Source organism: Martes martes, assembly GCF_963455335.1.
Source record: "Martes martes genome assembly, chromosome: 7".
NCBI lineage: Eukaryota > Metazoa > Chordata > Mammalia > Carnivora > Mustelidae > Martes > Martes martes.
In genome coordinates, this window is record NC_137894.1 from 82,470,729 (window position 1) to 82,486,255 (window position 15,527).

General features: G+C 42.4%; 1 protein-coding gene across 1 annotated transcript; it reads right to left on the reverse strand.

The window, feature by feature from the left end:
- Positions 1-12,855: 12,855 nt before the first annotated feature.
- On the reverse strand, positions 12,856-13,122 carry LOC308346355 (NADH dehydrogenase [ubiquinone] 1 alpha subcomplex subunit 3-like; the record flags this gene model as incomplete). Its single annotated transcript, XM_080809212.1, is given in 3 exon segments — positions 12,856-13,014; positions 13,017-13,040; positions 13,042-13,122. Coding segments are annotated over 3 exon segments (264 nt in total).
- Between the last annotated feature and the right edge of the window lie 2,405 nt (positions 13,123-15,527).

The following is a 15,527-nucleotide window of genomic DNA, read 5'->3' on the forward strand; positions in this document are numbered from 1 at the left end:
GTCCATCAATGGATGAATAGATAAAGAAGATGTGATACACACACACACACACACACACACACACACACACACACTCACACACACTATGGAATACTACTCAGCCATAAAAAATAATTAACTCCTGCCATTTGCAGCAACACAGATGGACCTTGAGGGTATTATACTAAGTGAAATAAGGCAGAAAAGAAAGACAAATACCACATGATTTCACTTATACGTGGAATTTTAAAAACAAAATAAAACCTAACACATAGGTACAAAGAACAGATAGTGGTTGCCAGAGAGGAAGGGAGTTGGAGGATCTGAAATAGACAAAGGGGAGTAAGAGGTACAACTTCCAGCTATAAAATAAGTCATGGGGATACAATGTACCATGTGGGGAATACAGTCAATAATACTGTATTGATTTTGTAAGGTGACAGATGGTAACTAGACTTATCATGGTGACAATTTCACAACGTATACAATGCTGAATCACTATGTAGTACACCGGTCTATATAATATTGTATGTCAATTATATCTCAATAGTTTAAGTGAAAAATAAAAGGGCCTGTCAGACTCTAAAAGAAGAAACGATACAGAGAACTGAACTATTGGCTCTTGTGGTAGCCAGTCTCCCCCAGGGAGGCACACCTCTCAGTGTTCACTCCCTTGTAAAGCCCACTCACACCAATCAAGGGCAATGGAAGTAATGCTACTCTTTCATCTTTCACCTCAGAATGCTTACTCTTAGGATGTCTCTCCTCAGAGCCTGGTCATGATACTTTTGAGATGCCTGAGTTGTCACCTGGAGAGGGCATGTTAAGTTGCTTCAGTGGGACAGCTCAGCCATATCCTCAGACAGCAGCCAGCTTCAACAGCTAGTCATGTGAGTGAACCTAACGGTTGGCCAGCCCCTTCAAGTCTTCAGATGACTAGCGGCCTATAGCAATGGCATAAGAAGCCCCAGGTGAAAACTGTCCACCTATGCCCAGCCAACCCGAAGACTCATGGGAGATAATAATTATTCTAAGCCACTGAGGTGTAGGTCATTTTTCCACAGCAAGAGATGCCTGGAGCAATTCCTTTACACAGAATGGGACGGACAGGGAAATCCTAAAAATGAGTAAGGCATCATTTTTTTTCCTTTTCTTTCTTTTTTCTTTTTCCTTTTTTCTTTTTTTGAGAGAGAGTGCACACACATGAGTGAGCAGGTGGGGAGCCATGAAGGGAGAGGGAGAGAGAGAATCTTAAGCAGGCTCCACACTCAGTGTGGAGCCCGACGTGGGGCTCCATCTCACGACCCTGAGATCATGACCTGAGCCAAGATCAAGAGTCAGGCATTTAATTGTCAGAGCCACCCAGAGGCCCCAGGGGGGCATCATTTTGAAATAAGTTCCATGCTGTTTTAAAAAATCATATAGCACAACTTGAAAGAGAGAGGTATGAATTTTTGTGGAGTAAATGCTGGCAAACTGGGAGGTTTACATGAGGAAGTAACCAAAAGAATCAGATATCAAGGACAGTAAGGGGAAATAGAAACTGTTCAAACTTAAACTTAATGAACGCCCAAGGGTATTCATTATGCACGTCACCCCAGCAATAAATACTTCAGAAGTAAATCAAATGGAGGACGATGCCGAAGAGAAGAAATGCAAAGAGTAATCAAGGGGAAGAAAGAGGCATATGCTCTGCTTGGTACAAAACCATCTGGAACACACCAGAGGAGGGTAAGGCAGCATGGAATGAACAGAATATCATGCTTTGGAGACTCTAAGAGATTGCCCAAGTCATTCATAGGAATAACAAGCAAAGTTAAGAGGGATAATGAGAAATGTTTCAAATGTGCTTGGAGAGAGAGGTCAGGGCAGGAGACTAGAGGTCTGGGAGTGACACAGAAGGGCTTTTATGAACAACAGCAGCAACAGGAGCTAATGGAGTGATTATCACACGATAATCACGCTTTGGCGCTACATGTTAATAGTCACTGCCCAGCCTGGACCTTAGAGTAATTCAGCCAGTTACAAGATCTTAGCAGAAATTGTCAAGATCTCTCACTGGGTCCCAAAGTTCACAAAGGTCGCCACTGGCAACCTGGTTAAAAAGAACCTTTGGATTTTATTCCCTCCTTCAACAGTCACAAAGATTAAGGAGCAAGTGCCTGAGTCAGATTCACTTGCTCCAGGAGGAGACATTTGATGGAAATCAAGACTGGCGGAGAACGGGGGTTCTAATGACCTCGGGGAGTGAGGACCTCACTGTGGAGCAGGGACGTTGCTTTGGAGGAAATTTCAGCTCCACGTGTCCCCGCACTGTCATAATGCGGTCCAGTATTACCTCTTCATTTAAGTCTTCTGCCAAGCCTCGAACACAGCAAGGTAAATCAGGTGGAGGTTATTCATCATATGTTAAAATTAAATACCCTTAAGAGAGCTTCCACTATATACCAGACATTGGGCTTGAAGTTTTACATACATTAAGTTAATTCCAGGAACCATGAGAATGTCATTCCTGCTCTGGTTTTATAGGTGAAGAAACTCAGGCTTAAAATAGTTAACTCACTAGCCCAAGACGACATTCAGTAATAATAATAACAATAACAATAGCATGTCTTGTACTGAGTCAGGCTCCATTCCAAATGCTTTCCCATATACTAACTCATTTCCCTCCCATAGCAACACTGTAAAGGAAACACCATTACTAACCCATTTTAGCCGCCAAGTAAATGGTGCAACTGGGAGTCAGTCTCACCTGAACCACCTCACCATATGGTCTCTCGAGCTGGAAGTCCATGTCTGGCTGGTTCCAAAAGCCTGTGTTCTTGTCTTGGTACCCCACTTCCCCATGACTTCTTTAGTAAGTTTCCAATATACAGGAATCCAAAGTTAAATCTCACTAACTTGGTAAGTTCCAAAAAATCATCCTGAACACCATCCAGAGCCTTGCAATTAGCTACACACATTATGTGCAGGAAGATGAAGCCACTGGCCATTCAGATCTTAAACTAATGCCCAATGTCCTTGTTACCTGTCCCCAAAAGGGAAAAGGGATGCTGACCATGGCCAACTGTGAGAATGTGGAGTTATCTCTGAAAGTCAGAACTGAGAGCAGCTCACTGAATTATGCGTGAAGGGAACAGGGAACGGCTCACTGACAAAGTCTATATCCTGATACAAGATATACCTTCAAGATTAGGAAGGCAAGAAATATTATTTTATTGCAAAGCAAGAAAGCACAGAGCAAGCGGAAAGAGGGAGGACCACAGTACAAATAAGGCACAGATGATCAGCTGCTGAAGAGGACGGAGAGAGACCTGGGTTCCAAAGAGAAACTCAGCTCCTGGGTTCTCACTCAGGAGGGACAAGAATCCAGGTGCAGCATGAGATGCGCCTCTCCTGCTCAGAGAGTCTCTCCTCCCCTTTAAATTTGCATGCTGCCTGGAAGCTCACAGCCTTCACGTTTTTTTAAAGAACTCCTTTATATCAGGGTGCCTGGGTGGCTCAATTGGTTAAGCGTCTGCCTTCAGCTCAGGTCATGATCCCAGAGTCCCCGCATCGAGTCCCAAATCGGGTTCCCTGCTCAGTGGAGACTCTCCCTCTGACTCTCCCCACTCTCACGCTCTCTCACTCACTTTCTCTCAAATAAATAAAATCTATTTTTTGAAAAAGAATTCCTTTTTTTCTTAAGTTCATGTTCAGTCAACAAAAATCACACAATTGAGAGTAGTTGCTGAGGTTTTTCTTTTTTTCAACAATAGAAAGGACTTACCTCCTGAGTTAGTAGAAGTAAACCCTAATACCTAAGGTAAATGTCCAGGCCCAGAGCCCAGCAACTCTTAGTTTTATATAACTTTCTCCACCAGTGGTCCCTAAACCAATAGCCAGGTTCAGGGGAAGGAGAGTTTACAACTGAGAATCCTGAACAAGTATCATTTAGTTCCTCCCCGCGTGCTTTGCTCCACAAAGAGTCCATTTCCAACAGAGTTACCACTTGCTACTTCCCAAGGAATGTGTCTTCAACACACACAGTCCAGAAGGCTCAGCATGAACACAGGTTTCGAGTTCTCCAAACAGTATTTAAGGGTCAGAACAAGTCTTTGTAGAATCTACAAAGAGAGGAATCATCTTGGGGAAGCAACCAGAAGAAGGGATCAAAAACTGAAGAGGTATCATAACTAAAGTAGGGTTCATAGTCACTATGGGGTCCAAGGGCATGGCAAAGAGTCCTTTAGGGAGAACACAAGAGAACAGCAATGATTCACGTACCCATATACACACACTATACATGTGTGTGCGGGCACACAGACACACTAACACACTAGTCTCTAACTGCCTCATCCCTGCACCCAGATGTATAGTCTGAGGACCTTTAGGCTGAAGGGTGACCATACTCTAAGTTGAATGGAAGTGAGCACTGAAGCAGGAATCCTATCCCCACCTACTAATAGCCCAGAGTAGCCATCAAGGCCCCCGTGGCATGTGGCGTGATACCCGAGCTGCCTGGCCTTTGTGTTGGCTATCCACGGCTGTGCAACAAGCTACCCCAAGACTTGCCTGCCTCAAACAATAAGCACTTATTATTATATATAATTTGGGGAGGTCAGGAATCCAGGGACAACTGGTGTTTCTGGCTCAGGGTCTGTCAGGAGGTTAATCAGTCAAGATGCTGGCTGAGGCTTGACTGGGGCAGAAAAATCTGCCTCCAGGATGGCTCACTCACTAGCTATTGGCTGGAGGCCTGACTTCTTTGCCACATGGACCCTGACGTGAGTGTGTTTGAGTATCCTCACAACATGGCAGCTGAGTAAGGGACCAAGAAAGAGCACAACAGACGTCGTAATATCCTCTATGACCTAGCCTCAGAAATCACACACATCGTGTCCACAGGATCATGTTGGGTCACACAGGTCAGCCCTCGACACTATGGGAGGGAAAGCCACGCGGGCATGCTTTCCAGGAGGCCAGCATCTCTGGGGACCTTCTTGGACCCCAGCATTTCTGCCTGGTTTCTCACATCCCACCTGTCTTTCCTGCTGAGTCTTTGCTGGCATCCTACTTCTTCTTCTTGGTAGACCCCAAACTGCCAATTCAACAGTGATCACTTGGGACTTTTAATACTTGTATATTGTTTGAAACTTTCACAGTAAGAATATATATAATTTTAATTTTTAAAAAATATTTTATTTATTTATTTGACAGAGAAAAAGAATGAGAACAAATGGAGGGAGGCGCAGAGGGAGAAGTAGGCTCCCCACTGAGCAGGGAGCCCCATGTGGGGCTTGATCCCAGGACCCTGGGGTCATGACCTGAGCCAAATGCAGATGCTTAACCAACTGAGCCACATAGGAGACCCTAAATGTTTTTAAAATAAGATAATGATTGATCAAGTTACCCAAATAATTTTTCTGGTCTTTCTATTGTTTATTTATTATTATTACAAAATTTAAGACTATAATTTTCTGAATTTCTTACCAACTAAAAAAGATTTGGGGGTACATATGCCATTATTCAGACTCATTAAATTTCTCCATTTTAATTGAGTTTAACTACTTGCTGACCACAACTAGTTATCTTTGCATGGATGTACTTTAAGAATAGAGTAACTATTTCTAAGTCTCACCAACTTATAATTATACAGAGGTCATATTAAATGCTTGAGTGTGAAGTTGGCTGCAAACACTAGAAGATCCATGGAAAAGTGGCTTAGACAATAAGGTGATTGTATTCTCTCACAGCTCATGAAGTTCTACATCTGTTCTATACCTGTGTGATTCAGGAGCTCTCTGATGCCATCAAGGACTCCTGTTCCTTCCATATTCTACTCTGTCACCCTCGGCAGGGTGACAACTCCCTCTCATAGTTGCAAAATGGCCATATCCATGTCACATCCTCACAGCTACATCCAAAGCAGGGAAAGAATCTCTGAATCTTGTGCTTCTCATATTTAAGAATGAGAAACCTTTCCTACCAGTGATCCAGAAAACTCCCCTTTGTTTCTTATTGGCCAGAAGTGTATCCCATGGCCATTTTGTTCTCTCAGCAAGAGGGATGGAATTACTTTGATGGCCTCAGACTAGTCAAAATTCACCCATTGCCCTAGAGCTGAGGGGGGACCCAGCCTCCCCTGAAGATGGTCACTCGATACCTGAGCTAATTGTGGAGGGTTCTAGCTATTAGACAGGCCATCAATAGCGTTGAGTCCATGGTTTCAGTCCTCCTCAGTATACTGCCAGACATCAGCCTCCTCTTCCCAACCCCTAGGGACACTCTGATATTTCTGGGCGATCCCCGGATGCTGTCTCATGAACGCTCAGGAAGAAGCAAGATCACCTCCTCACAAAAGAAGTGCTCTTGGGCCTTCCCACTCTCCCCCGGACTCAAGCCCAACCTCCACAGTGAAGTGAAATGGCAGAGGAAGTTTCCTGTTCACCTTAGTCTGAGGCATGCTTCTTGAATCTTCTTTTCCTATCCCAGAACTGCCCTCTTCCCAGGATGACTGACAGTGAGAAAATCTACTCTCTTCAAGGGAAATCCATGTGTACCCACCTACAAGGAAGTCATGGAGTGAAGACTGGTCCTACGGCCCTCGTGAGACAATCATGTCAGGAAATAATAGTTCAATATTAGTAGTCAGGGTGACTCAGCCTGGAATGACATCATGTGCAGGACATCTACAGTGTAGCCAGTACAAGCCAAACTCAGGTCATTGTCAAGGTCTACTCCAAGCACAACATGAAATTCAGGCCTGCATATCTTTCTGTCATTTTGTGATCTCTAGTTCCAATGGCTGTGAGCAACTACTTAAAGAGCATACACATAAGAACAAACAATAACACAACAAAACAAAACCAAAAAAAGAACAAACATTAACAAAAGGTGGGCGGTTGGCACTTTTTTTTTTGTACAGGATTAGATGGTAAATATTTTAGTTTTGAGGCCACATAGTCTCCCTCACAACTACCTTTTCCTGTAGTAGGCAGGTAGCCATAGATGATATGCAAATTAATGAGCATGGCTGTGTTCTGATAAAACTTTATTGACAAAACAGGCAGCAGGCCAGAACTGTGCCACAGGCCATAGTTGACCAAACCCTGATACAAGGCAGAGGGCAGTTTAAATCAAAATAGAGAAAATTTTTCCCATAAAAAAATAAAGATGTCTCGAAATCTTTACTTGGCTAAAATATACATGTAATTTTCATTAATAATATTTAAATATTTACTGTCAGGAAAAATCTTGAATTTACAGTTCCCCCTCCCAAAAAAATGGGTGGATACCTAAGTTTTTTTATAGAACAGAAGTCCCAAAGGCAAGTTTAAGCTTTCACCTCTTAGGAGATAGACACTATTTTACATTTTAAGTGACAGTCTTCCCAGCTTCTGAAAATAAATCATCATGTTTAGAAAAAAGTTAGGCTTCAAGTTGCAGCCAAGACACCATATTCCATCAGTGCAGCTCGCTGTTGGAAAGCAAAGTACGCTCAAGAGTACTGGGCAGGCTCAAAGGCCCGTGCCAGCCTCCACCAAACATCTGATTCTACCATATATGTTGTAAAATAGAGGAGCCACATGATTCCCAAGAATGTTGTGGGAAGAGATAAAGCTCGGCATCACTTCCAATCTGCAGACATTTGCTGCCCAGAATCATCTTCTTCGACTTAGTACACTACAAACACATATTTTCTTGGAGAACTGAGTTCCAAACGGAACAGATTTCTAAACTGCTTATTTTACTACAGGATTTTACTCAAAAGGCACAGATGCTCTTCTCACTCCCTTCCTGGAGAAAACAGTAACTCATCGGCTGCCACCAACGCAATTCTAGCGGGAGGATTAAGTCCAGGAAATTTTAATCTCCTTTAAAATAATGCCCATTGATTGCACATAGTAAGCACTTACTGTCCTGATCCACTCTTGTGTGTACTTACTGAAATTTATTTACTCTCTCCCATCATCAATCATGGAATCCCTGCTCAGAGAGGCACTCAGACGGTGTCAGCAGGCTCGCTGTTCAAAAGCTCGGAAAAGCCCTGACTTAACTGGGGACCAGGACTGAGCAGGTGTGTTCCTCCAGATGTGGAGCAGGGGACAAACACCCCCAAAACATGTAGGCAAACTAGCCAATGGGAGGAACTGACAGAAGCCAAATGCCAAGGAGATTAGTGAGTAGGTAGTGAACTATGTAAAAGGAAAAAAAGTATTAAATTTTACAACTGCCTTAGTATATGTGCTGCCGAAGCGAGCACTACAACTGCCTTATATTGTTGTAAGAGCAAGGCAAGTCACGGCTTTCCGCCTCAGTCCAGGTCCAGGTTCACACCTTCTGGAAAGTGCTGCGATCACCACTGTTTTATCATAAGGGCATGTCAAGCAGTCCACAGCTGGCGCGGGGGGAGGAGCTGGAAATAAAGTAAGTTGTAACAAAGAGAGACCTGGCACATTTAACACCAAAAAGTCCGTGTGTGAATCTAGCCTTCTTTGGCTCTCAAGAACACTGACATTAGATTCTTTCCTATCTGTCTTGACCTGCAGCCTCTCTCATATGATTTTTTATTTCGCTCCAACTTCTTCATTACAGGCCTCTAAGACAGTTTTTTCAATACTCCATGGTATAAGGTCAGGTGTCAAACAAAGTGATTTTCACATTTTTCCCTCTATTTCCTATTCCCTGTTTCCTATTTCCTGACATGGATGGTAAGGAACCCACTAGGTGGGTGGCGTAGCAATCCAAGATAAAAACACAACTTTCTGGGGTGCCTGGGTAGCTCAGTCGGTTGGACGTCTGCCTTCAGCTCAGGTCATGACCCCAGGGTCCTGGGATCAAGTCCCGTGTTGGGTTCTCTGCTCAGCGGAGAGCCTGCTTCCCTCTCTCTCTCTGCCTGCCTCTCTGCCTACTTGTGATCTCTGTCTGTCAAATGAATAAATAAACTCTTTAAAAAAAAAAAAGTAAGTGAGTGATTATTAATTGTTTAGATCAGCTTTATAAATAGCCTTCAGAGGGGTGCCTGGGTGGCTCAGTGGGTTAAAGCCTCTGCCTTCGGCTCGGGTCATGACCCCAGGGTCCTGGGATCAAGTCCCGCACTGGGCTCCCTGCTCAGCAGAGAACCTGCCTCTCCTTCTGCTTCCATCCCTCCCCAGGTTTGTGCTCTTGCCTCTTTCACTCACTCTCTCTCTCTCAAATAAATAAATAAGATCTTTCTAAAAAGAAAAAGAAAAAGAAACACATATTCCTGCTCTTCTTTTTCCTGAACACATCTGATTGAAGCACATTCAACAATAGCCCAAGCGATGACTTGACCCCATCAGACACCCCCTGACCAGGATGCCAGGTCTGGGAACCACATTTTTAAGAACTAGGGAACTTCCCTGGGGCATGAGACTATGAGGGGAACTAAGAGAATCACCTAGGAACTTCATGGTAGCGAATTCTGTGAAGACAACCTGGCACGTTGGCCTCCACGTTGGGCAGAAGTAAGATTCACCTGCTACCAGATCCGGGGTTTGGAAGCAGGGTAAGTTGAGTCAGATAAGGCCAGGCCTGGGAATATAAGTAGATCCTAGAGCTCAAACAAAGACTGCAGGAGGCAATGAGCCTTGTAATCCCAGCCCAGAGCTGGAGCCATATGACCTGTGTTTGAATTCCTGCCCTGCTATCTTACTTTGACCATGGACAAGCCCCCTTCTATCATTAAAATATAGTTTCTTCCTCCAGAAAATGGTGTCGGTAATCCATGAAAACCATGCAAAGTATGTTTGGGAGATTTCAGATAGGTTGACTGTAAATGCTCAATAAATTCCTAGCATGAGAATAAGGCCAAGACTTGGGGCCTTATTGAACTAAAAGACCGGCAAAGACCTGGGGTACAAAAGCTTCGTCTATACTAAGAAAAAGAAGATGAGATACAAACAGCACCTTGGCCAGAGGTGAAAGTAGGGTCTGTGGCACAGATTTTCTGTCTCACTGGGAACAAAAGATCTCCAAGTGGTGTGCACGTTTACCATGTGACTGCCTTTAGGAGATCAGGCTTCGGAATAGTCAGGGGTGACCGGAGCTCAGGGCAAAGGATCGGTTGTTGGAAAATCGAGGTTAAAAAACAGAACTCAGTTATCCTGCCAACATCAGAGGATGACTGCAGATGATTATACAAAGTTTGGCAGCTGCTGATGGAGGACTGGGCCCAGGTTCCTGAGCAGGGCTAAGCACGCAGCTAAAAGTGACACGTACAGAGAAAGGCAAAGGAATTCAGCTGTCAAACAGAGGAAGAGCAGAGAGCGAACAAACAAGGGCTCTACCTATAGGCTTCCAGCTGTTTTGGGCTCCAAACTACACCTGTGCTGAGCAAGCAATATGAAATAGTCTGCAAAGCCAAATCCCCTCCCTTTAGGACTAAGCAGAGTTGAGATCTGCCCTCTGTTACCCCCTTGCTATCTCTGACAACCCAGCCTTTGGATTCTACCTGCCTAGATCTCTAATACTTGTCTGGGCTGATCACCCTGAAATTGACCTCTTATCTGTCTATACCTGAAGTCTTTGCCTTCTTAGCTAGAATGACAGTCCCTTGCCTTTTGCCCTGGCCTGTCACCTTGATGCCCACAATGAAAAGATCAAGGTGAAGCTTGTGTCCCACACACCTTGCGGTGATGGGTGTCAATGCTAATGAGTCCAACTCCACAACCCATTTCTTCAAAATATGCAATGCTCTAATAATATTCATAAAAATGATTTTCCTGCCCTCATGATTTTCATGTTGCCCAAACCAGGATGCATTTGCTTTGTTCACCAATTCCAATTGCTTACCAATGGCTATCTGGGGTGTGTGTGTATTTTTAATTATTTAATTAATTTTCTTTTTATTGGTTTTTTAAATAATTTTTTAATCAGATAAACATGCATGTTTAAAGTTAATAGTCAAATAATTCTACAAGGTTTATTACAAAAATATGGTAGTTTCTTATCTCCCTCAGCTTCATATCCCCCTTTCATGAAGTAATTACTTTCATGACTTTACACCAATTAAATGAAATTGGTCTCTAAGTCTTTAAATAAATTTTGTAAATCTACTTCTCAGTTGTTTTTTTCTTCCAGTCTTATGCATTCTTTATGTACCTCCCACTATAAAATTTAAAGATTTTATTCTTTTTCTTTTCTCCATCTCACTGTACTCATGCAACTTTCCCATCTTTTCCTCTTCCCAAAATAATTATAATTTTATAATTTTAGATAGACCAATATTTGGAGTTCATAGTATTATTACTATATAAATGCTATTCACATGTAATAACTCTGATTATTTTTCCTTCTCTGTGCAACTTTTTATTTTCCCTGGAATTAATGATTGCCTTACTGTCTTTATTTGCTTCATTTTCTATGTACTTCTCATTAATTTAATACCTATCTTTAACAGTTATCTAAATCTCTTCTCAAGACTTCCAACACATGGGACAGTCTATTAATGTCATCTTCCTAAAGAAGTGTGTTCAGGAACTTTCTAATCTGTTCCATACCTCTATGCCTGAAACACTCATTGTCTTCCTGGTGTCTCCCTTCACTGTCCTTCTGAAGAATCCTTTTGCTCCCAGCTTCCTATACCTCATATCTAGCTCTCTCTTAGTTTACACCTTTATTTTCGTCTACCAGTCACTTCCTAAAAAAAGGTATGTGCGAAGGAAATAGTTTTGAGAATTAGTACATCTGAAGATTTCCTCCCCACCCCATCACATATCCAACTGATCCTTTGATTGTGTATCAAATTCTGGCTTGACAATAATTTGAAAGCATATTGCTCTAGGGTTCTCTACATCTTAATTTTGCCTTTGAGAAGTCAAAAGCCATTCTGATCCCAATCCTTTATGTGACTTACTTGTTGTCTTTCTGAAAGCTTGTAGGATCTTCTTTGTCATCAGTATTCTGAAATCTTATAATGAAGAGCCCTTGATGTGGGTCTATTTTCATCCATTTTGGGGGTTCTTAATGAAGGCTTCCAGTCTGGAAGCTTATGTCCTTCAGAAAAACTTTTCTTGAATATTTTGGTTGATGAATTTCTCCCCTCCATCTTCTCTATTCCCTTCTTCAGGGAATTTCATTATTCAGATGTTGGACCTCTCAAACTGTTCTTAAAAATCATTTTTATTAATGGGGCGCCTGGGTGGCTCAGTGGGTTAAAGCCTCTGCCTTCAGCTCGGGTCATGATCCCAGGGTCCTGTGATCGAGCCCCGCGTCGGGCACTCTGCTCAGCGGGGAGCCTGCTTCCCTTCCTCTCTCTCTACTTATGATATCTGTCTGTCAAATAAATAAATAAAAATCTTTTTAAAAAATCATTTTTATTAATATCTCATCCTCTATTTTCCATCTCCTTCTATCTTTATTTCAGGGAGATTTACTCAATCTTATCTTCCACCTTTGTACCGAGTTTTTCATTTTTGTTATTATATTTTTGAATTTTAAGAGTCTATTTTTTATCTGCTGAATATTCATTTTTAAATAGTATTCTTTCTTATGTCATGTATAAATGATATTCCTTTCTTACTTCATGCAGGTCATGCCTTCTCTTATCTCCCCATATTAATGATATGCCTTAATTTTTAAAATTTCCTTCTCCTGTTTAATCTCTGTTTCTTCCAGGTTGCTTTCTTTATGTTTCCTTTGCTCTTTCTCTCCCTACCTCTCTCTTCTTCTCTCAAATGTTAGAGGCTTACCTCAGGTGTTTTGTAATATTTGGCTTTCTGCTCATATTTAAGTGGGGACTGAAAACCTGATTTTAATACAGGCTCACTCCCAAGTACGATATAATGTTTACCCTTTTCTTTTTTCCTGGAGTCACTTTTCATATGTTATTGGCCACAGGGGAGGAAGCCTCCTCCATGTCACCAGAAGTGCTCACAATTTCTTTAGCCACTCCAATCTTGGGCCCTGGAGGTCCTGGGAGTGGCTGGGCATGTGGGGCATGTTCCCATCATCTTGGAGGGGCACTGGTTGGTTATAGGCTGTGGCCTGGTTGATCATCATGGCATATTTGGTGCCATGAGGAGGGCAGAGGAGGGCAGAATTATAGTGAGCCCCCACCACCCCAGTGGTGAAGAATGCGAACAGCACCGGCTCCCTGGCCCAGGCATCCTTGAGATAGGCAGTGGGTCTCTCAGCCATCTTGGTCACAGCAGCAGCTGTGGTGGCAAAGATATAATGTTTATCTTAAAGAAAGATCAGGATTGTCTCTATATCTCATTAATTACTTTCAATCATAGCCACCATAAGGATTCCATTAGGGTCACGCTGAATAGTGCATTGGTTACCATTAAAGGCAGGAAATTAGAAATAAATGAACAAAGTCCACAGCAGGTTAGATATAAGGGGTAAAAAAAATCATTGGAAGAGCTTTCTTCCAAGGTTTCTAGAATTATTGAATGTCTTTCTACTGAAATTTTTAAGGAATGAAACAGATAAATTGCCTTTCCAAATGACTTAAGGACTAAATTAGCCAACTCTCTCACCTGGAATTTTAATCAGATACTGTTCACAAGACTGACTCACTGTACTGTGTAGAGATGCTAGCAATGGTCTCCAGCCACACACTTTCCTTGGAGGAAAGAAAGTTCACATCCACTGGAAAGAACAGTCTTGTGTACCTCTGTCCTCCACCACACCTGAAAGGACCATAAATGGACATAACTCAAAATGGGCCTCTCTGATTCTCTTTCTTGGAATACAGGAAATAGGACACTGAGAAACAGTTAAATGGTAGGGACTCCCTGACTAAAATGTTAAGTAGGAGGGTTCCCCTTTCTCCACATCCTCTCCAACACACGTTGTTTCCTGTCCTGCTAATTTTGGCCATTCTAACTGGTGTAAGGTGGTATCTCAATGTGGTTTTGATTTGAATGCAAACTGGTGCAGCCACTTTGGAGAACAGTGTGGAGATTCCTCAGGAAATTAAAAATAGATCTTCCCTATGACCCTGCAATTGCACTGCTGGGTATTTACCCCAAAGATACAGATGTAGTGAAAAGAAGGGCCATCTGTACCCCAATGTTTATAGCAGCAATGGCCACGGTCGCCAAACTGTGGAAAGAACCAAGATGCCCTTCAACGGATGAATGGATAAGGAAGATATGGTCCATATACACTATGGAGTATTATGCCTCCATCAGAAAGAACAAATACCCAACTTTTGTAGCAACATGGACAGGACTGGAAGAGATTATGCTGAGTGAAATAAGTCAAACAGAGAAAGTCAAGTATCATATGATTTCACTTATTGGTGGAGCATAACAAATAATATAGAGGACAAGGGTAGATGGAGAGGAGAAGGGAGTTGAGGGAAATTGGAAGGGGAGGTGAACCATGAGAGACTATGGACTCTGAAAAACAACCTGAGGGTTTTGAAGGGGCGGGGTGGGAGGGTGGGGGAACCAGGTGGTGGGTATTAGGGAGGGCACAGATTGCATGGAGCACTGGGTGTGGTGAAAAAACAATGAATACTGTTATGCTGAAATTTAAAAAAAAATAAATAAAATAAAATGTTAAGTAGGATCAAAGCCAGAGTTCCTACCATGGCCAAACAAATTTTTAAAAAGTAATAATCCATGAAACAGAGAGAAAATGCCAATATGTAGAAAGCAGCAGAAACAAGCAGATTTGCAGAAAAATCAGAGATAAGAAAAGGCATAGTGCTACCAGAGACTGAAGAAATGGTTTTGGAAACTGGCTTTCCAGATGATTTGGTGTATATCCCTTACCTCTCCTGTGTCCTTTCAGTAAATTTACTTTGTACTTGAACTAGTGTGTATGAGCTTCTGTTCTTTGTCATCAAAGGATAAAATAGAGTATTTTATTATTATGAATAAAATAAATACTAAATAAACATAGTGTTTATTTAGTATTTATTTAAAGGATAAAATAAAGTATAATAGTCCAGACCCATGAAGAAAAAGATGACACATCAAACATGGTAACAGAGGAAAGTCTAATATATAGATTATTTACAAAGAGGGGCAGAGTGTAAGAAAACCAGCTGCCGGTCTAGCAACAACAGGGAGCTGTTACTACCATATCGCTGAAAGGGCAAGAGGAGGAAGAATCTGTCTTAGTCTGGAGAGAGGACGGACTTTCCAACAGGAGCTATGGTCATAGGTAGATGGACACAGAAAACCCACAGCAACCTCACAGGAAGGAAATCAAGTGAATAAATATCCTGACCTTACCCCCTCCTGCTCTCCACATACCACAGGTGCCTCTTACTGTCAAACCCACTAAAAGACAGAGGGCAAAGTAGCCTCCAGTATAGTCAGTGGGTGAAGAAAGATGGTCAGTAGACCTGGAGAGAAAAATAGAAAATACCACACAAAGAAACTTCTGTCCACATTTTCTGGGAAAACCTAGCTCTCCTCTCTTGAACACTGGGTAACTTCTTTTTAGCCTCTCTGCTAACCAAGGGTGGGGGACCACAACAGAAATTCAAACATGTCCCAGTCAAATTCAGCTTCCTCATAGATTACTCGTCTACTTATTCTCATTTAATTACAAAGTAGCACCAGCGGATGCCTGGGTGGTTC